Genomic DNA, 24546 nt, shown 5'->3' on the forward strand with positions numbered 1-24546 from the left:
TGCGGGTTTGGCTGTGACCCCATCACTCTACATCGCTGAGCCTGTTTGCAAAGTAAAATTGTTCACTTTCAATCACCTAGTCTTTGTAAAAAATTACTTAAAAAGTACCGTGGGCATTTTGAGAGGCGACACTTTAACTGTCCATTGCATGGGAATGTCATCGTCCAAATCCTACATTAAAATTATCCAGAACGGTGAAAGATAAAATAACATTATTTTAGAGGCCTCCTTTGCAAAAAAACAAACAAACATGCTGGGAGAAGCCGCATATCGTTAAGACAATATTGGAAGAGTCGTGAGTAGCGGTGGGATAGCTGCCAACGACTGGTCAAAAAGAAACTCCAATCATGTGCAGTAATGTTCGTCTTCACTTTATTAAATCTCCGCCCACCTAATCGGGCTCATTGTATATACAATGTGTGTAAGCACGCGTTACAGAGTACAACAGAATAACGACTCGACATAAAAGCACACGACGAGCAAGAAGCGCTGTCCCTGTGGCTTCTGGCAAAGGAAGCCTCCTGCAAGAGACACACCAGCAGTGGCATTTCTATTTCATGCCACAATCATGCCCGTGATGTTGAGCGTCCGTTGTCTGCAGAGGGCTCTCGGTATTTCTTTCCTTTGTGCCCCACCGATTCCAGCTGAGAATTAGTGATACGTACGATAGGTGTCGTCAACGGAGGACTAGAGTTCTATCCGACGATCTAAAATGGTTTATTGGAAAACAATTAAAATGTCACGTAACAAGTAAACGCCAAAGATTTACAAATGCATGACTCAAGAGCGGTATTCCACATTTCAATTGCATTATCTTCTGGCATGAGCTCGCAAATAAATCACACCATTCAGAGCAAATTGTTAAAAAACCGGGACGATAACTATGCTCTCTGACATGTATCGTATATATTTGAGAGTTTCGATTTAAAGCTTTCGTGACTGCAGGGATCCATCTTCTTGGTTCTTTCGGTAAAGTCACGTAGAAGGAAAGCAATAAAATAATAAAAATAAAACATAATAAAATAAAATAATTCTCACGACGTTTCGGCTACAACGCAAGCAGCCGTCCTCAGGTGAAGCTTCACCTGAAGCACCTGAGGACGGCTGCTTGCGTTGTAGCCGAAACGTCCTGAGAATTATTTTATTTTATTATGTTTTATTTTTATTATTTTATTGCTTCCCTTCTACGTGACTTTACCGAAAGAACCAAGAAGATATTTGAGAGTGTTATATTTTGAGTTACATGAGTGTGTTATGGAGTTACATGTATGTAAATACCGTAAGGAGTCGTGTGAGGATTGTAGTTTAGACACTACACTTAACCCAATGCATTTCATCTTCTTAAATCCACATTTTAATATTATAACATACAATAGCGAGCGTAGGAAAGCCCCATGCAATGCAATCAATGACGTCCATAAGAACGGGTATTTAAATTTACAGAAATAACACGAACGGCAACATAAAACAAAAACCGTGTCAGAGGAACTCGTGCACCTAACGCATCACAGAGTTCTATAATACGGTGGAGGTTTATACACATATTGCAGCACTGTCAAAATGTTCCTGTACAAAGATAACTCTACTGATAACCACCACCAACAACCAGGTCACGTCTCCAACCCTCTAAACTTGCCTTACGTATCGGATCATAGCGGCATTTGATTAAACATCCTGAACACGGCACACTTTGATGTTCTAGGTACATTTCATTCAGGCACAATTCTCCACCTCAACAGTTCCCACAATGAAGGTTAATCGCAAAGCCAGTCCACCTACCTCTCAAACTGTTGGAAACAACAGGAATAAAATTTATTTATTTATCACAGAACATATCAGTGAGCCTCCAGGCTTTTAGGGGGGGGGGAGGTTGGTCCTGCATTGGGGTTGTTGTGGCCAGTCACTGGGAGGACAAAAAACACAAAAAAACTTTTAAAACCCTGCACAGATGGGTCCCAGACCCACGTTGTCCTTCTGCCACCTCCTGCGCACCGTGCCGCCCCTGCAGCCGCAGGAGAGGCTTCAAGCGCGTGATAAAACCTGCGTGGCTACACCACCAATCTCAACTCCGAAGCAAAGGTCGAAGGCCATGAGCTTGCGTGCGCTGCCAAAACCTAAAACCAGCCTACAAGGCACCATTTATCAAAACCTACAACTCAAACATTGAGCTCGGTTCTCCCAACTCTTAAATGTGACGTTTTCAACCTGGCTAGAAAGACGCACGTTTCAATGCCATCCCTGACGTATAAACCCCTCAAATTGCAACACCGGAATGGCAGACCATCGACATGTTTGAACCAATAATACACAATCAAATTACATTGTAAAACGGTCCAGTAATCCTCGACACTGTCATAATGAACCTAAACCTCTGTATCAAATTCGAGCCAATGGGAATTTTACCGATAGAGCTTTATTGGCAATTAAATCAACGACGATTTGAGCTACGAACCAGTCGAGGGAACGTTATCTAGCGTGTCACCATCAATACTGGCAGTACGTACTGTGGAACAGAAGATTCTATTTAGATTTGTTTTATTAATTCTAAGACATTTCTACACCATGAACCAGCTGAGCCGCAGCCACCTCATTTCTACATAGTCTTGTCAAAAAAATATAAAAAGAGGTTAAGAGAGAAAGTCCAAAAATGTAATATACAGCAGTTAAAAAATAGTGTTTTTTCATTTGTTGCATTTGAAAGGGTTCACGCAAGTCCTCACATGCAGATAACGCGAGGCGATAAAGCTACAGAGCGCCCAAGTCCAACACCAAACTGCTGGTGGTGCGCGTGTCCTGCCCAAGCCATAGCAAAACCCATCCGCCGGTTCTGCTCGTCTTCTCCTGCTCCATGTGACACGTGTGTGTGTGGCGACTCCAGTCGCTAGCTTGAGAGCCAGCTCCAGTCCAAGGTCTACACAAGGTGGAAAGGGGAGGCACCATTCATAATCACAGCTATGCCGGCGTGGCACTCAGACCGGGGTGGCACGCAGGCCAACGTGGTGTCAAGTCAACATGGTAGCGCTGACGTGGAAACGCGAGCCAATCCATCAAGCCTGGTTCACACACCCAAGCCAGCACGTTTCCCAGTGTTCATGAAAAACAAAATAGCGCAAGAGCCCCAGGGGGACAACAACAGTGAGTGGGACACTCACAGAGAGAGGGCAAGCAGACTTCACGAATCATATTTACAATTGGTGCTCATTTATAACTCTGCCCGGGGAATTCTCCACTGACCAGGTTTTTGCGGCTTGCATTGTATTCATGCCGAGACGAAAATCGGTACCAAAAGGATTAACTCTTACCTCTCACGTTGCAACGGTTTTCCTCTAAAGAATGTGACGTTGCCTTTTACGTTAAGTGAAAGCTGGAGTGAAACAAGTTTCTTCGGCACATCCCTTCTTTTTTTAGTTAATTTAACGGAAGTTTTGCACGTTTATGATTCCACGAAGGCCCTTGCGAGTGCCATCCCACAATCACAGCAATGGTTGCATCATGTGGCTAACATGGTCAGGCCAGCTCCCACATGCCCAAGTAAACTGTTATAAAACGTTATTTGGAGTTCATGGGTATTATGATCAGCTGGAAAGAAAGACTGCGGGCTACACAAATATATGAAACAATACCCTCTAAGTCTGCTTCTCAAAGTGTTGAAAGCATCAACGAATCACAATAACTGTGAACACACCACAAAGAAATCATCGACCAGCAAATCTTTCTCCACGTTTCTTGGTCTTCACACCGCCTTCAGAATCGCGACATGCCACTTATCACCCAGTCGGCCACATCATCAAACCACTCACAGTTACTCACCACTCAGTTACAAACCGCTCGCAGTTACATACCGGCCAAAGGCCCCCACTGCCCTAGCAACACCTAGCGGCAGTCCCAGCAGAACCTGCCTAAGCAAAGCTTCATCGCTCACCTGAGCAACATGCCCCACGAACTCAAGTTTCCTCCGTCCAATCATCGTGCCGATATCAGGCGTCACATTCTGGTCACGCTGTAAATTCTGGCGATGGCCTCGTTAGTCACATACGAGGTAAAGCTAACGCGGAGCAAGCGCCTGCGGCTTCAATGTCCAATTTCCTCGTCGTTCGTATCTTGCATGCATAGAGCAAGATACTGAAGGCGAGAGACTGCGGCGGTTTAACTTTACACTCCACGGTACCTTCGTTTCTTAAAATAACCACGGTCGCAAGTCCAGTTCAGTCTCAGATCTCTATGCGAGGTTTAGCATCCCTCATAGTCGCAGGCATCTGAGGGACTCAACGCACACCCCCAATGCCTCCTCAGCTTTGGACTTCATGAAAGCTGATTTCCAAATTGACACAAGACCAGTATAGAGCTGTTTATTTAACCATGCTGCCACACAATGTCTGTTGTCGCCACAATGTCATCGTGCCCCCATGTGGGGTCTGATGGAATTAGACATTAGATTATTTTTCTAGCAGACTTTGCTTCATCTGCCCGACAACAATTGCTTCAATATCTAACAATGCACATTATATGTATATACATGATATCAAATAATCTCCTAAAAAAAATCCATGTTCCTCCCTGGTCATGGGACATTGTTCAGTTGTGTGGCTAAAATTCCAACATTTGTATGGTGAGGGCCAATGTCTCCATAGACCGTTACTGGGACTTGCCACATTCTCTAAGCAATTCTTATGCGTAGAGGATCTCAGTGGTACTGGGTCACTGCTAATTAAACATTAGCCCTACGAGCTACCCAACTGCATAAATCAAATATTAAGAACTAGGTTGTACTAGATTGACTGTTTTGTCTTATCCATACTGTACTCAACCACCACACTGCAGGCGATAACACTTATTCTTATCTGTCAGCCTATACGGGTTACCCGTATTATTGTACAGGGAAATTGAGTTTTCAGGTCCATATGGCGTACAGCCGTTTCAATACGGGCAAAAAATGTGTATATTTGTTTGTGTTTCTCCCTTGTGATGGGACTTCGTAGGATGAACGTTGAGATTTATTAGGGACACGGGGTGACCAATACAGACTGAATTGGTCCGTAATAAGGTAGGCACTGATAAGGGGTTGACAGGTATGCTTATTCATACTGTGTTAAACCACCACACTGCAGGTTATAACACTTCTGATTCTTTCCTAGCACTGCTCCCCTTTGGAATTCCCTCCAATCGCCTCGTTCCGAAATGTTTACAACTTTGCTCACGAAAGAAACGCATTAACTCCCATCTATTAAACCTTCAACAGCGCCATTTGTTGCTGGCCCTTTTGCATGTTTGGGCATTTGCGCCCATGCTCAGCAAATGTTATGAAAGTCGGCCTCTGTGCAGCACAAGTCCCTTGGCCGTGAACGGGCACTTCTCCTCACCTTGAGGTCCAGCTTCTGCTCACGCAGAGTCTCCTGGATGACATCGACGCAGCGGCTCATCTGGCTGTGGCCCTCAGCGATCAACATCAGAGACGCCTCACTGTTGGGACGTACACACGAGCACACATGCACTGCTCAGGAGACGATCACAACACGTGTCGAGAAATGCACAAAAAATGCACAGGGCTGTCATTGTTTTTTCTCACGTTGGACGACTCTACTGTTAAGTCAATTCGTCCCTAACGTTGCTTCACGTATTTTTTTATTTTGTAGTGGTAGTGCGTTGTTTATTTACAATATTGGTGAAGCGTTTTCGGCCTCTGCTTTTCGAACGTGGAACCAGTGAGCTTGCTGGGAAGGAACAGAGGTCTAATTCTTGCTTCATGAAGCAAATTGCGGCACCACTGAGATCAGGTCCCTAAGGGCTGTACAACTACACCGCCATGAACGTATGGTTCATTTGAAAGGTTCTTCGATGCACTTTTGGGTTGCACCGCGTGTTGTTCTGCAAGATGTCTGATGTTTCACTCCACGTGCTGGGACCGTCTTCAGTTCCTCAAGAAGCTTCCAGCAAATTGGGAGTGAAATGTTGGACATCAGGACACGAGGAACACACAAGGAGGTCGGAATGAACATGCGGTGCAGCCCGAAAACAAATCTAGAGACTTACAAATCACAACCGCGACAACCCGTGTAAGTAGCACATCAAAGGAGGTAATGTGAGTATTATGGATAATATTGGTCGCGAAAGCCTACGTGTTCAACTGAGGTAATGTGACTTTGCTGATTGCCAGGCATTAAAATGAGCTGATGGTCAGACAAGGCGAAACCACACTTGAAGTTAAAAGCAGGGGATTGCGTGGTGAAAGACAGCCATCGGCGTGCACCACAGGTAAGCTCTGTGCCATCCCGCATCCTCTGGGGATTGCTCCCGGTCAAGATTGGCGCTCTGCTCCCTGTTGCGTAAATGATGCCACTGGCGTGACACCACATCACCTGATAATAGCACAACTGGGATGTGAAAGTGGCTCGATCACAAAAAAGTTGCACCCTGGCACGTTGTCACGTGGCTCTCACAATACCGTTCTGATTGCACCATTCATTGAAAAGTTGACCGTCTCTCCATCTGCTAATGCGTTACTTATGGAGGCATGAGAAGAAAAAAAACATCAGCCAATAAAAGGTTGGGTGCATTGATTTTCACAAACACCCGTGAAAGCGTGCTTGGATGAAACCCAGCAGGCTGCAATCTTAACGAATCGCACATCGCTTGCAAACGCAAAAATATCTGCGGCAACACATGCATTAGAGGGGGGGGGGGGGGGGAGGATGCCCATTCGGATTGCGGCCTCTGCCTAATCGGCAACGCAAATCTGCGAGTGGCGCAGTACCAACTGAAGGAAAGGGAGCGTCTCAATGGCGAGCCACTCCAGGTTGCAGGCTCAACGAGGACGGTTGTGTGCCTTCAATGTGGATTATACAATTCAATTAGCACCAACTGAGCTGTGACTGCTTCTTTATGAAAAGTGCTACGCGTGTGCACGTCGGTGCTGAGCTCAGTAGAGTGGTATACACCCCCCCAACTTCGAAGCTTGAGCTCGTGACAGCACATTTCCCAAAAATAATGTTGACATTTTGTAAAAATAACGTGGCATATGGCTCTCAACACGCAGCTGTGTTCAAACCACTTTTTGATGTATTCTACTTGTTTTTTACACACCCACCAGTGCTCCGATTGGTTGGCTAAGGTCACGTGGCCTGTCATAAAGCAGATATTATTTCAGCATGGTATTTTTGTCGTTTAGATACGATGGCATTGGACCGTTTAATATCATAACACTCACGTTTTTCGCAGACAATTTTATGATTCATGATTTAATTATTTTGGTTCGGTCACGCTAATGACCTGAAAAAATCAGTGTCATTGGGAACCCAGTGTTGGATGGTTCCATAATGTGACGTCGACAGCAGATTTAGAATATAATTTGCAGAGAGAAAACAAATAATAACACATTTTTATTAATCTAGGAGATCCTCACTGAGGGATTCAGGTGGAAATGCGAGTGTCGAGAGAAAGCCCACACACAACAGGTGGCTCAATAGCTACGTGCAATCTGTAAGCAGTGTGTTTGTGCAGATCGTGATTCGTGAAAATACATGAAAAATTACAGAATCCAAGAAACTACTATTTGTCCTCAAATTAATACAGGGTGCTTCAAAAAAAGTCAACACTTAAATGGGACTATCGTTTTTAATGGAAAAGGAATGGATAATAGACTGTAACATGATAACAAATGTATGTTAATAGATTTAAAAAGTCAAAGTCTCCACTTGTGCACCATCATTGTCAACACGTGCCTGGAATCTTCTCAAGGTGGTCTCCAGAGCCCGGAGGCACATTTCTCGTGGTATTGTTGCAAAATTGTCAGAAGTGTTAACATTTTTTTTGAAGCATTTGCAATGGGTGCCTGAAAGCTTGCTGCCATGGCAACGAGACGAGCTCAGGGTCCCACGAGGCAGGTCGCCACGACCCACGGGCAGCAACACGACCGCGACTCACTCGCCAGCGTGAGGCCCCGGCGGCGCCACTCTCACAGCTCGGCAGTGTCAGCGTGCACGTGTGTGCACGCACGTGTCTGCGTGCACACACGTGTGCGCGCATACTTGTCGGTATGGGCTGGCGCGTGCATGGCATGGCAGTACACCCGCCGTTTGCAGATTCTGTTACAGATACATAAATGGGCACCAATGTGTGGGGAAAGGTGTTGAACTTCTTTCGCACTGTACGTAGCCAACCACGATAATTAGAGGTTTGGGGGAAGGACAACAAACTAAACACAAAAATAAGTTCTAAATAAAATAGTTTTCAATGTAGATTTAAAAGTGCATAGCTCCGCTCCAATGCAGTGACCATCTTTGTTCGCTGGCAAGTCAAAAGCCACGGCGAGGATGACCGGAGTTCGTGTGATGGTTTATGCTCCTTGATGAGAATGTTGGAGTGTGTGTGCGGCCGATGTTTGTTTTGTAAGGTGCCTTTGTCTTTCTATCTCGGGTGGGTGCCGAACACCAGACCATTGGTAGTGCTAGTTCAGGTATCTTTGTGGTGTTTTAGCTGCTGAGGCAACCCAGCCTCTTACAGGTGAATGTGTGTGTGTGTGCACACATGTCTGGGGAGCGGTAGTGCACTGGATGTATCAAACAGGACCCACCATTATGACCTCTGCTTCAAATCCAATGTCACATCACTTGATGCAAGAATACATCTACACTGGGCCCTGTTCATCCATAAAATCCTTATTGGCAAATCTTCACTATACTTAGCTTATTCATCATCCCAATTGTTAAACCCAAGGAACCTAATTGCCTTTTAAATACCCCTACAACAATGGAATAGGTGACAAAGCCCATGCCATTGCAGCACCAACGTTTTGGAACAATAGTATTTCCTACCACAAGATGAAAAATCTACTATCACAAACTAATGACCTGAACAAATCAGTGTCATTGGGAACCCGGTGTAGGATGGTGGAAGGTTCCACATTTGCCACTGTGATTTGTAACTTTGAACCTTACCCGTGTATAGATAGTTACATTTAAATGTGCCATTTTATTGAGGTATTGTATGCTGTCTCGGTGTGGTCTGGGACTGTTTTTGTCGTTGTTTTGCTGCTTTGCCCAAGCTTGCATTTAGCGTTGAAAAATCCGACTCATGTATTTAATTTTTGTTTTTTGTTAAAGTTTTATTTGGTGACTTGCTTTCCCTTTTCTCTATTTTGCCCTCCTCTGGTATTTTTTTGTATTGTTCGTTGTTGCAACTTTTTGACCCACCCCTACTGGAACATCGGTGAATAAGAGCTTCCTATCTCATCACATTTCTCCAGTCTAAATAAAGATTATGATCCTATGAGGGCACTGCACTACGAGCACGGCGACCTTTATTCTTGCTCGTGGAAAACATCAGCGGAGAATACTTGAACCCCATCCTAGGTCGCCCAAATTGAATACCTGGGTGAGGTGTGAAAATGTCACCGCTGGGGAGATAAAGGTGGTCCGGCGTGGTGCTGGACACCACCTCGCCCACAGTCTATTTGCCACGTCCTTTCTTAGACGATGGCAATCATGGCCTTCTTCCATATACCTCTGCCCATAATGTTACTCAAGAACTTTTGAATGAGATGCTCATCCCATTGTTTAAATGTATTAAGTGCCTAACTCTCTGTCCTTCCCGGCTTCTTGCACCACAATTTTCCACCGGTCAAAACATTTACATTCAGTCTCTTGTCTTCTCATTACACGTCCGAGGAATCTAACTCGACGGTCTTAATAGGCGCTCGCCAACTGCACTTTCCCCCCCAACGGATCCGTCTGGGCTACAACGGGTGAAAGAACGCACGCGTGCATGTGCACGGCTCGGCAACGTTACCATCGCTCGGCAGCCATGGAGTGCAAGGAGTTGGGGGTGGTGGGGCCGGGGGTGGGGCCGGAGGGAGCCACCGCGGCAGCAGCGCTGGCGACGCCGTTGACGTTAGCGGAGCTGGAGGAAGCGGAGGTTGTGCTGGCGCCGGGCGGCGAAGATGGCCACAGGGGCACCTGTCCCAGGGAGCCTGAGTCCGGGCTGGCGCTCATAGGAGACTGCTTGCTCTTAGCCTGGAGGAGGGGGCGGAGGGGGCGGTGGGGGGGTGTCAGCAAGGGGGCACAGCAGCCGCTCGTAGTCATCCTCATCGGCATCCACGTCCTTCCCAAACGTGGTGCTCGGAACAATAATCCAGCCACGGAGCATGTGGTCAGAGTGTCCGACTCACCAAGGAAAAGTAAGTTAGTCCAAATCACTGCCGGGAGTCACAGTCAACAGTGGATGTTTTATTGATAAACTAGTCTGTGCCGTAAGAATGTCGAATTGACACCATTTAAGCAGTGCCATCAATATGTATTTTTGTAAAAAAAAAATTACCCAGGAAAGCCTCACCGAGTCCCAAGACTCCTTTTCAGGAGAAACCTTTTCAGGAGAACCCCGAAAAGGAGTTGTGGGTGACGGTTGCTATGTAATTTCCAAAACGAGTCTGTTGTGTTTTTTCCTTTAAAATCCGGCAAATTTGGACCACGAAGCCAGCACACAATGACCTCCTCTTTTTCTAACAGCGTGTACAACATCTATAACATCTAACGTGCATCAAACAGTACCTTTATTGTTAACACCCCGGCTGCATTAACCAGGGCGGCCGCGGGCTTCAAACCGAGAACCTCTGTGGCAAACAAGTGGCAGACGTGCTGCCGATCGGGCCACGTCTTTGACTCGAGAGTAAGTAATAGTTAACGCGATTGATTAAATTCAGACTTGTGCACATTTGCTTTTGAATATGGTTTTATACTTTCCCCGTTCTGAAAACTACCAGGGACCTCTGGTAACCTGCTCTTTAAAAATCGTGTCGTGTAAAAAAAGAGAGTGTTATCGAAACGACCAGAGTACAGATTTACATCTGTAGATCTCCATCTGTCGTCACTGTCTGTGTGCGTTTTCATTTTAAAGGGGGGCCCCACCTCCTGCCACACACGATGCGAGGCTTTGCCGACTGGTTGCCGCAAGAGGAAATGTTTAAGCTCGTCTCCCTCTTCTTTGATCGGGATGTTAAAGAGTTAAACAGACAGCCTACTGCACCGCTGCCGCCAAACGATTCCCGATTTAACGGAGGAGCTCTCACTTAAAATCCACAATTGGTTTTAAAGCAGAGCCTCGCAAAATCCATTCGTTGCACAATGTCCACATCAAAATACAGGCACAGCTGCGTGTGAAGCTGTCATTAAAACCACCTCTGAGGTCGGTTTCAGGCAAAAAATAAAAAAGTTTTATTTTGGATCCAAACAATTTCCCCTTTTTCGATTATTCCACTGACCAAGGAGGGGCATTTATCGCTACGGGGGAAAATGAGAATTTTTTTATCACGCCGTTAAAGCACACACACACACACACAATCAAATCAGGTGAGTTTTCCTTATGAAAAACTTGTAGACTAATTCAATGAGTCTACATCGTCTCATTTTAAATAAGCAACGTCATTCACTGTCGGACGCTCGGTGGCGGTGGATTGACAAAAGATGGACAATATTTTTCATTTGCCCCCACCAACCATTCCAAGCTTAGCCCCGCTCTACCCCGCTCTCCTTCTAAAGGTTAACAATGCATATTTAATTCATTCATAATCGATAGCTCTCGGCATGTAATAACCTGCACACTCCTGGCCCCGCAAGCTAAACCAATTAAGCATCACGACCCAGGCTCACAATTCAAATAAAAACATCAGTTTTTTATTTGAATTGTCTTGTTCAGTGTCTATCTCATATGCTCTGTCTTGTCCCGTATGGTTCATTCCATGAGCTTAACATCTGCATCATTTGCATTTATAGTAAACAATATGTTCTTATCGTGTATAATAAGTGTCAAAATAAATGTTAACTGATGACTCGTTACACATCTCGTTGCAACAGTGATCTGTATTAACATATAATTATTACTTCGGTGGAAGCGGCTCATGTTTGCCAACGCTGATGATCTCATTGTTCTCGTGAGACGGAGGTTTCAGGAGCAGCCAAATCGAAACGGTTTCATGTCCACTTACATCGTAGATGAGCGGCGTCTTGCTTTTCTGGGCGGTGCTACTTGTGTTCCATCGCTGTATCATATAGACTACCTTATATACTACAACGAGCTTTACTACCTGGCTTCGCCCGGGACTTGGATTCACCACGCCCAGCTGCCTTTGTCCCCCCAGTGGCGATGTTCGCACACCACACGAGTTACTCGTTTGAGGCTGAGTCGACCTAGGGGAGGCCCAGGACCGGTTCAAATAATCGTCACCGGTGGTGGCCGTGAGCGGGAATCGAACTCGGGTCGCCGGGTTCGTAGCGTAGCGTAGTGTGCTAACCACTACACTACTGCTCCCCCCACACACACGCGCGCGCGTCCATAGGTACACATACACGCGCTTGCTGAAAACACACGCAACTTTCAGGGTGCGTACGGCAATAAACGACTCAAATAATAAACGAATGCTACGCGAAGAACGCCTTAGACCTGCAACACATTTGTATGGCACTTTACTCGTGGAGGGTTGGGGGGGGATGCGTGACATCAGCAGGCACACTGCGTGACGCTTCCTCATGTGGGTGACATGACAGATGTGACGTCACAGCTCACTTGCCGTGCAAAATATATGCATTATTGCGCCCCCCACCCCCCCAAAATACAAAAGTCTATTTTTATACTTTTTGCATGGTGTACAGTCTGGAAAGTACCCACATGCCAAATTTCAAGTTTGTTGCATGTCAGGAAGTATGCTAAACATTTTGAACAGACACACACATTCACAAATTTACCTTTTACATATTAAGACAACTACAACTTACATTCACAAATGTAGATTAAACAATAATTTCTTTAGAACAGTTTTTTGTGTTTCAGTTTGTTGTCTTTCCCCCGCACCTCCGATTAGCACGATTGGCTACGTGCGGCGAGAAAGAAGTGCAACATGCGTCACGTGAAGAAATCTCTCAAGAGCACGGGATTACAAACGAGGAAACGGGAGGGAAACGAGCAAGGAAGGGGTTAACGGATGCAAATAATGAGGTCCCCCGTAGGCACGAGGGGTTGAAGAGGAAAGTTTTGAGGAGAGACTTGAAAGCAGAGTGAGCGAGGGGGGGGGGGTGACCAGGCAGGAAGGGAGTTCCAGGGGGTTCCGGTGGCTAAAAGAGCAGCCACGCACCGTCGCACGGCGGCCGCTGGGCGCAAGGAGGAGGGAGCCAGGGCCCATGGCAGCGGCGGGAGCGGAGGCAGTGGCTGAGACGCACGCGGGGGGGGGGGGGGGGGGGACAGTGGAGAAGGTTGCAGAGATAGGGAGGTGGAGGAGGGTGCTAGGCTGAGGACATGGACCCCCGTGGCCCCCAAGCTCGGGGATAGGAAGCCAGTGAAGCAAGGCCAGGACTAAGGTGATGCAACATGTTTAATCACATCCAGGACACAACCTGTGAATTTGTTTATAGATCACTGACAGACATATCCAGGGTACATCACAGCCAGAAAGCACACGTTGTTGGCGTGAACATGCCGCTAACATGACAAGCAATTTCGTAGGTTTGATTGCAATATGAAAGATGATGAAAATAGCTCGCCACATAATTTAAATTATACGCATGGCTTATGATGAGACCTTCCAACTGCCATCTGTTTAAAATGAAATGCAAAAACAAATATTCATAACATTTAAAAGGCAATGAGCATTCCTTTGCTGATCGAGCTATGGGGAAAAAGATTCACGGAACTCACTTCAAATGACATGGTTCACACCAAACATCAATTGATTAAAGCAAAACAAATACTGAGAACAACACTGAAATGTAAACGGTTTTACTTTCTAACCCACCTATTACTGTGATTGTGAAAATCCACACATATCAAGTGATTAAGACAGAGCACTCACCATCGTCATGCACCAAAGATCCCCTGTATAGCCTGAACAGACTTTCGGGGAAAGTGCTGTTTTTTACGACCACCTATGAAAGCCATTTTTGCCTCTCTAATGGGGATATTTACATGCCGCACCAAGTACTTATTTGTGGCCGAGTCGACCTAGGGGAGGCTCAGGACTGGTTCAGATATTTGCCACTGGTGTTGGTGGCTGTGAGCGGGAATTGAATTCGGGTCGCCGGGTTCGTAGCACGGCGTAGCGCTCACCACCCCACTATCACTCAGCATCGGCACGCACTGAGCGCACACACGTGCACAGTGTTCTTTCGAAAACCATCACTCCCCACGAGGCTGTCATCGCGGCCGTACACGTACGGTGCAGTCGGCGCGCACTTACACGCCACACCACGCAAATGACCACTCATTTTGTGGAAACCGGGAGACGGCTGGTGTAAAGAAATCTTCCTATTGATGCTGATAACGGCACGAGCACCGTAAAGGTTTTGCATTTGTGGAGGCGGAGGGAGGGGTTGCAGGCCATGTCTATAACGTCACGGTGCCATGTATTAGCGTGATGCGCTACAATCGATCAGAGGTATCAGTGTGGAACTACTGAACATTGTCACTATTTTCAATGGATCTGATGTTCTCTTATTGGGGATTACTTGACGTTGTGTTGCATTTCAATGGTAGTGCCCATTCCAGACCTTCTCAGCCAGGCGCTGTAAATGAAACGCAACGGACGAGACACGATGTGGCTGCAGTGAACTATGATGAATGGATGTTACCGTAACGGATTGAAAAACTCGTTCAACTCCTTTTAGCACATTGCTCATATTTACACAATTGCCCTACATTTTAATATCCGAGTGATATATCCAATCACACTGGGAAGTAGCCCCCCAAAGTTTGCGAGTTCACAGTGTTATACTCGCGTGTTCACACTTGTGTCAGCTAAAGCTCCCGGAAACCAAAAAAACAAAGCAGTCTAAATATTAATCTCCCACCATATTTATAAAATAGTATCTTATCTTTAAAATATCTATAAAGCGACTTTTCCTAAGGTGCTTTTCCTAAGGTGCTTTACAACTATTATAACATTGTACGTAAGGGGCCGTCCATAAATGACGTCACGCGATTTTGGACGATTTTTGACCCCCCCTCCCCCCTAGTCACACGGCGTCACAAAAAGTCAGACCACCCCCTCAAATATGACGTCTTAAAGCTCTGCACCCCCCCAAAAAAAACTATGCTTCAAATCGCTTTAAACTATTGGCATTGTAGTGCGTATTTAATGTGGCGCTGCACTCTGATGTTGTAGGAGAAAACATTTATTAAAAAGTCGATTTAATTCAGTAGAACGTGTTGTCTAGATTTATTTTAAGTTGCACATTTTGATGTGACGTCACATTTCTCTTAAGGAAGGAACAGGTTCGAGTGAAGCTGATTATTTTATCTGTAGTGGGAGTTGGTTCCAGTGAAGGAGAGCAACAAGGGAGAAGGAACAGAAGTGAGACTGGGCGCAGGGCGAGGGAGGGATGGAAGTGTTTTGGAGTGTAGAGTGTAGAGAATGGGATGGGACAGAGTAAGATATGAGAGAGAAGCAAGATAAGACAAGGTGAGGCAGGACCATGCACCCACATCTATATCCACGTTATTAATCATTCAGCACAATTATATAGCATGAAGAAAATCAAGTTTCCAATGTGCTGGTACATTGTTAAAACGGTAACAAACTTGTTTCTGCATAATTCCTGCTACGAAATCTCAAAATAAAGACCCGAGTTTAAATCCCAGCAGGGGTTGGATTCTGCTCATCATCTTTACGAGGGTCACGAAATGAATACCACAATGGTCGTCTGACAGCGACTGGCCCGGCGTGAGAAATGGACATTAGAATCAGGGCCACGGACCGTTTGTGAAGGACAAAAAAAAACGCTTCTGAAGTCAAAATACTTTGCTCGATCTGAAGCAGCCGGACTTGGTAATTCTCTGCAGGGGTTTTGCCAATCGACCAGATCGGATAGATACCGTGGATGCCTTTCTCCATTAATTTAACGAAACAGCTTATGAGCTCGTCCAACGAAGCAGAGCATTCTATGTCCTTGGATGCAATGACAATGCGCAGAGAGGCGGGGCAAAATCAATGTGACTGAGAAGAGAGCCGCACGCCGACCCCGTCATTGAACGCATCGGGAGAGAAGCAATACCAACTAATGCGGTCACCTATAAACCTCAAAATAAAATAGATCTGCTTCAGATGGATGAGACTTGATCTCAATCAACTCTAATCACCCTATTTGCCGCATTGCCATTATGATTTTTTTCAGAGTTGGCCGGCTTGCTGCTTACACCACGCTCAGAAATTAAATCAAAGGATGTCCCAGCGATTTGTGCCTTCGAGGATATACAATGGTGTCCGCAAATGAATATACACAAAAAGAAAGCGGAATAGTTTTTATCTTTTATTCGAGACACTGACATAAATTTGATATAAATATTTGCATTGGATTTATAAGTTTTAGTTTGTTATCAATATTGATTTGTACTTTCTGTTTCAGGAGTAACCCCATTGTCTGATATGACAAATCCGCATCCCTGTTCATCCGACTTAACATCATTAGATGTTAATCTCTGGGGTTTGGTAAAAAGGAAAGTCTTACGCTAGCAAACCAAGGGACTTTGAAGAACTTAAACATCGTATTGTTAATGCTGTTGTGTCATCATCCATCCTTACATGTGTGATGGATTTTTTTCTCAGTTTTAACTCCAAATTATATTGATTATAATGAATGATGGACCACATGTAGACGTTTATTAAGAATCCGAGAATATCGAATCAATACTATCAACATTTAAATAAACTAAAACGTGAGTATCTCAAATAACAATAAAACTAGTCAATGTTCTATTTTTGTGTACAGTATTCATTTCCAGACACCCTATTTATACAGCATGTCTATGATGTACACTCAGCAAAGGGCAATCACATCCTGGGTGTCCCACAAAGATGTGATCGACTATTAAGGTTTCAACTTCCCCGTTGCAATGTTGCCAACACGCGCCTTTCTTTATTACTCGTTTCTATTTACCGAAAAGCTCGAACCATCTCGAACAGCGCACGACAGAAGCATTTGAAGCGTTCACAGCCCAGAAGCTGCCCAGCATACCGAGACTCCCTGAAATCACGATGGCAGCGTGCGTCGCCATGGCGGCCGCGTGGAGGATTACAGGGGACGAGACTCGTACGATTAAATAGTCACTGTTATCAAGTGTAGTTCCTTTAACCAAACTCAAAATGCCGTCTAAATGTAATTCTTTGAAAATAAACTGCTGATACCTTTAAAGGCACACTGTATTGTATAGTTAATGTAACTCCAAAGTAAGGTAACATCGTACAGCTCATCATCATCCGAGAGCCATCTACTGCTGGGTGAAGGCCTCCCAAAAGCACCGCTAACACTCAACACTCCCTCAATGTCATAATCTGCCTCGCACCAGCACACGAGATCATCTCATCGCTTCATCTCCTCGGCGAATGTCTTCTTGGTTGCATTCCATCCCTTGGCAGCCACTCCCTCACTATTCCTGACCATCATCCCTCCCACCCAAAGCCCATTTAGGTGTTTGAATGAAATCTTAACTCTTACGGATGTTTCCTAATGCATGTGTTCCTCTTCTCTCGCTTAATGTATCCAAACACGAATTTCTCCACTATTCTTGAACAACGTTTCAGTTTGTGCCCTTTCCAGAAATAATACAGGAGGTGTTAAGATGTTGAAGCACCAAATAGTCGCCTATTGCAAGGCCTTAATCTGCCTCTATTTCACTATACAGCTCAAATAATGGACAAAAAAGCTCCGTATGGTTTCAATATGTCATTGTCAATCACACTGAATATTGTGGAAGATGTTCCAAGTTTAGTCCAAATACTATACCAAGTAATTTACCCCTGTTTAAAACTTCTTTTTTACACAGCACTAAATAAACATTGTTCTGTACAAGTCTCCCAAGTAATTACAATGGCAATTTCTATTTCAAAGGTGAATTATTTAGGTTCAAAAGGGTGCCAAGCACAGGATTTGACAATATGAATTATTAAATAAAACAGGATGTATAACCACAGGAACATGAGACAAATGCCCTATGAGTTGCAAAAGGAGCACACCATGAATGGAACAAGTTCCAGCCTCTCGAGCAGTGGTTCTCAATCGGGGGTAGGCAGACCCCGGGGGGTACGTGGCAATGTCCCAAGGGGGTTCCTTGAGGTGATTTCTGAATGTGTGAAAAATGTTCATACATGAGAGTCATTGGTGAACAATCATGTGAGAATCTACATCATGGGACCTCCTTTGCCAGTACCAAAATATGAGAATAGGTTTTCCCCTTTTTCTGGCAACAATACAGGTGTTCAGATGTTAAAACACCAAACTGAAACCTTTTACAAGGAATCATTGTGGTCAGAATGCAAACAAAAAACATACTCTGATAATATATGCATTAGAGTATGTTTTTTGTTTGCATTCTGACCACAAGTATTGTGGTTAATGCAGACATGATTCCTTGTAAAAGGTTTCAGTTTGGTGTTTTAACATCTTAACACCTGTTTTGTTGCCAGAAAAAAGGGGAAAACCTATTCTCATGTATGAATCTGCAATATAATATAACTAGTATAACGTGTAAATCCACGTGGTAACCTGGAGCGACATAAAACACCTTTATAAACTCAGTGATCGTAAACATTGTGGTTTACAAGAGTAACCAGCGAGCGCGAACAGATTACGTCATGCGTGCAGAGCGTCCATTGAATTTTCTTTTTATTTGCTTGCAGTTACTAGTTCGTTAGGATACCTCACAAATTGACAATTGTTTAAAATGTTGATGTTGATTAGTGGTACATTTATTTCCCAAGAACCACTTTGGGGCAGGCAAAGGGGGTATTACTCGGTGTGAAACAAAATTCAGAAAGAGGTAACAGAAGTCAAAACATGTTTGAGAACCACTGCTCGAGACCACTTCCTCAGCTGGGCCAGCTGACGTGCATACTTCTCTTGGCTCGCAATCACTCTATTAAAGAAGAGGGCTCCCAATCAACACAACAATTTAAGACGTGTTGCACGGTATACAGTGTCTTGCACAAGACAGCAGACTCAGGCCACCAAAACATACTTGATGGAACCCATGAGTTGACATCATGATGACCTCTTTTACGACAATCAAATCTCACTGAACGTACCGGATCTCCTCGGATCTTAGAAGCTAAGCAGTTGTTGAGCCTGGTTATAACTGGGATGGAAGATCTACCTGGACATATCAGGTGTAAGAGGCATGGCCTGTAAAGGTGGCCAGGAGAATGGCAGTACGGCAATTCAATCTTAAGTCGGCGTATGTAGCAAAGCTTTCAGTATTACCCTCCACATACGCATGTGCTCTCTCAAGTACTCCAGTTTCATCCCACACGAAGTCAAAGTAACTCAACAATGTAAACAACCAAACACCCCAATGCCAGACAGCTCTTGAAATTAATTCTGAAAGTCAATTAGGTTTTTTTTACATATTCCAGAGTATTGTAAAGATACTGTAAGTGACCATTTGGTAAAGCACAACATTTGATGGAGGTGTAACTACTGGCTAACTTCAAAACCGTACTTTTATTGGTAGCTATGTAGCGCTCACAACTCGACATATTCGCGTGAGATAACAAACAAAAGCCAAGATAATGTTTGGATACAGACTGCCACAAGATCTTCATCGCCAGTTGATGAACCCATGTCACAGAAGAGTATAGCAGTACTGACAACCATATCAACATTATGAGGGCAAGTTCTCCGATTGTGAGAACCCATCAAAGTGGGAACTGCACGGTGGGAGGCTAGCGGCTAACCACCTGGTGGAATAAAACTTTCCAGGTCAATGAGAAAGACCAAGATCTCCCGTATAGCCTGCAACAGACTGTTGGGGCAAGTGCTGTTAGCGAGCACTTATGAAGGCCGGAACGGTACACAAGGGAGTGGGTGGCCAGTACCACACCTGACCACCTTTGTCTCCCTAGTGGCAATGTTTATAAACCACATTAGGTACTCATTTAAGGCTGAGTCGACCAAGGGGAGGCCAATGACCAGTTCAGATAATCCTCACTGTTGTTGTTCATGAGTGGGAATTGAACTCGGGTGGCCAGGTTCATAGCGCAGAGCTCTAACCGCTACACAACCGCTCCCCACCGACACACACACGCATCCATGCACTTTAAGAGAGTGCTGTGCATGAAGAAATGCCAGCACTTGAGCAAACTTCTTCAAACACCATTACGCACTCATTCGCGAAATGCCGCTCGCACCGAAGACGACACATCAAGAACACGTATCGACTTTTCTTGCTCTCACACGACGTCCATCTATCCGTCTGTGGAAATTAAGCCATAGCTGGAGTGGCTTAACCAGCTTATTTGAATGCATAAATGCTTGATGAAGGCCCTTGAGCCACCACACTTGCACGCTGCTTACTCAGCGGTGCGTTAATTGACGACAGTGCGGCATTATTTTCCCTCGGCCGTAAACGTTTGCCCAAGATGGGACACGCACGCGTGTGCGTGCGTGCTCGCACACCGAAGCTCTCAAACACACGGATACAAAAACTAAACGTGAACAAACAGCCCCCCCCCCCCCTTCTCGGCCAAGAATAGACTTAAGGGAAAAGTTCTGTTGACAAAGTACCTCTTATAGTCAGCATGGCACATGATATGGTGCGGTCGGGCACCACACCTTCACTTCCCCAATATGGATAAAGAAAACAAAAATTGCGTGAGGTGATGACCTAAGAGAGACCCTCTCTTAGGTCATCACCTCACACGGGGAAAGAAAAACAATCCAGAGAGGCCCAGCATCAAACACATGGACGCATGGGATTGGCAAAAACCAGGAAAGTGAACGGTTCACACCCATTTCATCACAATTTGGGGTCATGATTAGAATGTTACATTTTTTTCTTATTTCATGTGTTTCCGATCTCCTGTCCGATTTAAATCTTATTTTTGCACCTCATTGGATTAAACGTAATACTGGCATATATTTAGCATTAATCATAAAAAAGAGTAATGTAGTCTTACTCAATTGTTTGCATGGAATGAGTATACAAAAGTGATTAATCAATATCTCACTGCATGCCTAATGCATACAATGTATGTTATCTTTCTCTATATCATACCAAGGACCCACCGTATAGCCTCAAAGACTGTTAGGGTAAGTGCTGTTAGCGAGCACCTATGAAGGCCGATACGGACAACACCACGCCTATCCACCTTTGTCTCCCTAGTGGCAATGTCTACACACCGCACCAGGTACTCATCTGAGGCCGATTCGACCTAAGGGGGGCGCAGGACCGGTTCAGATAATCGTCACCAGTGTTTCCCATCATACCACGCGTACACACGCGCAAGCAGGCGTAGAAACACAGGCGCGAGTTGCCTTCTTTCCACTCATGCTCATCGCTTCCTGGAATATGGCATGCCCAGACTAATTTCCACAATACCAATAAATGTTGACAATGTGAGGTCGTTTTAGGCAAAAGAGTCCTTTAGAGTTTACTCCCATCTATCCTCGGACTCCACGTAGCAAAGTGCGGAGGGGTGCGAGACCACGGCTAAACCTGACGCGGTCTATTCATTGAGTGTTTCAGGTTTATTATTTAATGTGTTAATGGCGGGAAAAGGTTCAGTTTGAATTATTTATGATTCACTTCCCACGAGCTATTGCATTAAATGCAGGTACAGCTGAATGTTAAGCTGCCATCACCACTCAGGGATTCCAAATCTAAAAGTTTATCAATGTTGCTAGACTCCTCACTTTCAGACTTCAACATCCCAAGGAAACATATACAATAGTCTCTTGGTTAACTTTTTAATCCGTTCCAAGACGACCGCTAATGGCATGAGTCTGCAAGAGAGCTGTTTCTACTGCCAAAACAGAAAGTGTAATGTAAACAAAGCCAGTCGAGGTCTAAACACCCATAAATGGGCATCGCCGATTGGCTGAGGGCATGGCTCAGCCCCACTTACGAGCCCTCGGATTGGCCGATATTGGCGCCCGCGTGCATAACGAGTTATATGATCAGTGCAGGGTGTTTCCTGGATTCTCATATTTGATTAATGATTGTCCTAGGAATTCTATGGATATTTCACACGCACCGTCTCTACACTTGCATGCTTTATTTGTACAGCAGCAGACACATCGGTGGATTTGCACAATAAATACGTGCAATTTTCTAAACACTGCAACGTTTTAATTTATTATTTTCTGCCACTAAGAGGAAAACGTTCTTTATGAATTTCCTCTCAGAAACCAGAATTTTTTTTTAATTAACTTGTTAGTGTCTTTTACTACATAGTGTCAAATTAATCATTAGTATAAATGCACCTGTGTTCATCATGTTTAAAAAACTGCAAGTAATAACTTATCACGAGCACAATTAGATTGCTTGTCATGTCAGGGCAATAAAATAAAAAGAAACATTTTATCAGAATATTTATACTGGAAGAATCCAATGAGCTATGAAGCTCTTTTCCACCCTGCGGGAGGCGACCTGCCGTACGACGAACTCTCGTCTACCCATTTTTACCGCTGGCTGGAAGGAGGCAGGGAGAGTACAGATACTTGCACCAATGTTGCAACTGCCGCTCCAGAAGATGGAGTAGAACCAGCAACCTCTGCGTGCTGACCAGCTCACCACGGCGGTAACGCCCCCTTGTTTCTCAGATTAAAAGGCGAACATTTGTACTTCTTGCTCGACATTTATATCTGCACAGGAAACCGATAACCGGTTTAAACAATTCATTTACCGGTAATGCCAAAACTTCCGATTTTAACAACCCTGCTAGGAATGGAACCCAGATCGCCAGCATCGCAGTGCAATGCACTCATCATTCCACCATGGCTACCCGCACATACAGTACAGCAAACACCGTATGTAGCCAACTGCGCTAATCGGAGGTACAAGTAAGTGGCAGTGACATTAGCATGTTCCAATTGGCCAAATTGGCCATAGTGGCCGGCTGGATTCAGCAACCTGCTTAGACTAGCCAACATAAATTCGAAAAAGAATCGCAATAGATTCCCAATCTATTGCACCAATCTTACCACGGCAGGATCACTGTTGGAATCTCTCATTAAATTGAATGTCGATTTTTTACATGGCAATCACCCATAGAAAGAATCGGGATTCCTGCAGGTGAATCTCCCAGCTCTGTTAGACGTAGGGGAGGCCCAGGACCGATTCATTGGTGTTGGCCATTAGCGGGAATTGGAAGTCGGGTCGCTGGGTTCGTAGTGCAGCGCACTAAACGTTGCACCACCGCTCCTCACCCGTTCTCCACACACCCACAGGATACGGAATATCATACTACAGTGCCTCTATCAACGTGATGGATGGCTTATACAACTGGCCCACATTGCTTCACAGGGAAACCTTATATGATGGCAAATTAAATATATTAAAAGAACATACTGCACTTAAAAGAATCAACGTGTCGATACATCGTGGTGGATGCGTACGCACATACTCGGTGTGCCCATGCTTAAAAGGAGGCTGGGTGACACTTGATTTAAATCGTTGGTCCAGCACCAACAGCGAAATTCCCAAGGTTCTATGACGGGCACCGGTTTACAGAACAACCCACTGTGGGCGACTTCCTGCGAGGTGGTGCAGTCTCACCAGGTGGGGCTCTCACTGTACCCACCGTGAAGCGATGGCACCAAAAGCGACGACGATGGGATCAGGTTGATCTTAGCGAGGATTTGAACTCGTGGTGATCGGGGGGGGGGGGGCCCTCTGCTATGACAACAGAATGCACAAGGAGGGGGGTTTGATCGTGCAAGTCACACCCACCATGGCGAACTTGAGCAGCGACCAGATGTCCTTCTGCCGCTTGTCCTGCATGCGTGTGAGGGCGCGGTCCGCCTCCTTCATGCACTCCACAGACTCCTCCAGGCGTGGCATCAGCGAGCTGATCTCATTTTTACAAACCACCATCTTACTGTGATCGCACGCACAAGCAAAACAAATCAAACCCCCCACGGTTAAAGGCACGCAATACGCACGCTCGTCTGACTGTGATCACACGTACAACAAAAATCACGATCTCACTTTCAGTGACAAAAGACAAAGATCCCCCGTATAGCCTTAACAGACTGTTTGGGGCAAGTGCCGTTAAGTGAGCACTTATGAAGGCCATTACAGCGCACGAGGGGGTGTGTGGCCAGCACCACAACTGGCCGCCTTTGTCTCCCCACTGGTGACGTATACACAGCACACCAGCTACCCATTTGAGGCCGAGTCGACCTAGGGAAGGCCCATGATCGGTTCAGATAATCGTCACTGGTGTTGGCCGTGAGCGAGAATCGAACTCGGGTTGCCGAGTTTGTAGCGCAGCGCGCTAACCACTACACTCCCACTCTCCCAATCCTGTTGTCCCTGACGCACACACATACACAGACACAAGCGTACCCTAGGAAGAGGCAGAGCTCCTTCATGAGTTTCTCCAAGTTCTGCACGGCATGTATTATCAGCTTCACCATCTCCACGCTGTCTCCATACACACGTTGGTCTGCAAAACAATGCACAGATGCCCGAGTATATCAGCCTGACCGACTGCACAGCCAACTGCTGAGCACCCATTAAGGTCGGCACGGCACATGGTGAGGGGATGTCAGTTACACCGCACTGCAGAGTGCTGAC

At 45.4% G+C, this 24546-nt stretch overlaps 1 protein-coding gene across 3 annotated transcripts in view; it reads right to left on the reverse strand.

The window, feature by feature from the left end:
• Positions 1-1178: 1178 nt before the first annotated feature.
• Positions 1179-24546, reverse strand: part of IKBKB (inhibitor of nuclear factor kappa B kinase subunit beta) — an 81934-nt gene continuing 58566 nt past the window's right edge. For all 3 annotated transcript variants that reach the window (XM_061550727.1, XM_061550726.1, XM_061550728.1), the window contains exons 18-22: positions 24316-24415; positions 23698-23845; positions 9784-10007; positions 5361-5460; positions 1179-2911 (exon numbers count right to left, since the gene is read on the reverse strand). In XM_061550727.1, the coding sequence (XP_061406711.1) occupies positions 2882-2911; positions 5361-5460; positions 9784-10007; positions 23698-23845; positions 24316-24415 (602 nt within the window). In that variant the 3' untranslated portion in view covers positions 1179-2881. The remainder of the gene's footprint in view (positions 2912-5360; positions 5461-9783; positions 10008-23697; positions 23846-24315; positions 24416-24546) is intronic.

This window comes from Lethenteron reissneri, chromosome 12, assembly GCF_015708825.2.
Source record: "Lethenteron reissneri isolate LAM-NWPU_2019-01 chromosome 12, ASM1570882v1, whole genome shotgun sequence".
NCBI lineage: Eukaryota > Metazoa > Chordata > Hyperoartia > Petromyzontiformes > Petromyzontidae > Lethenteron > Lethenteron reissneri.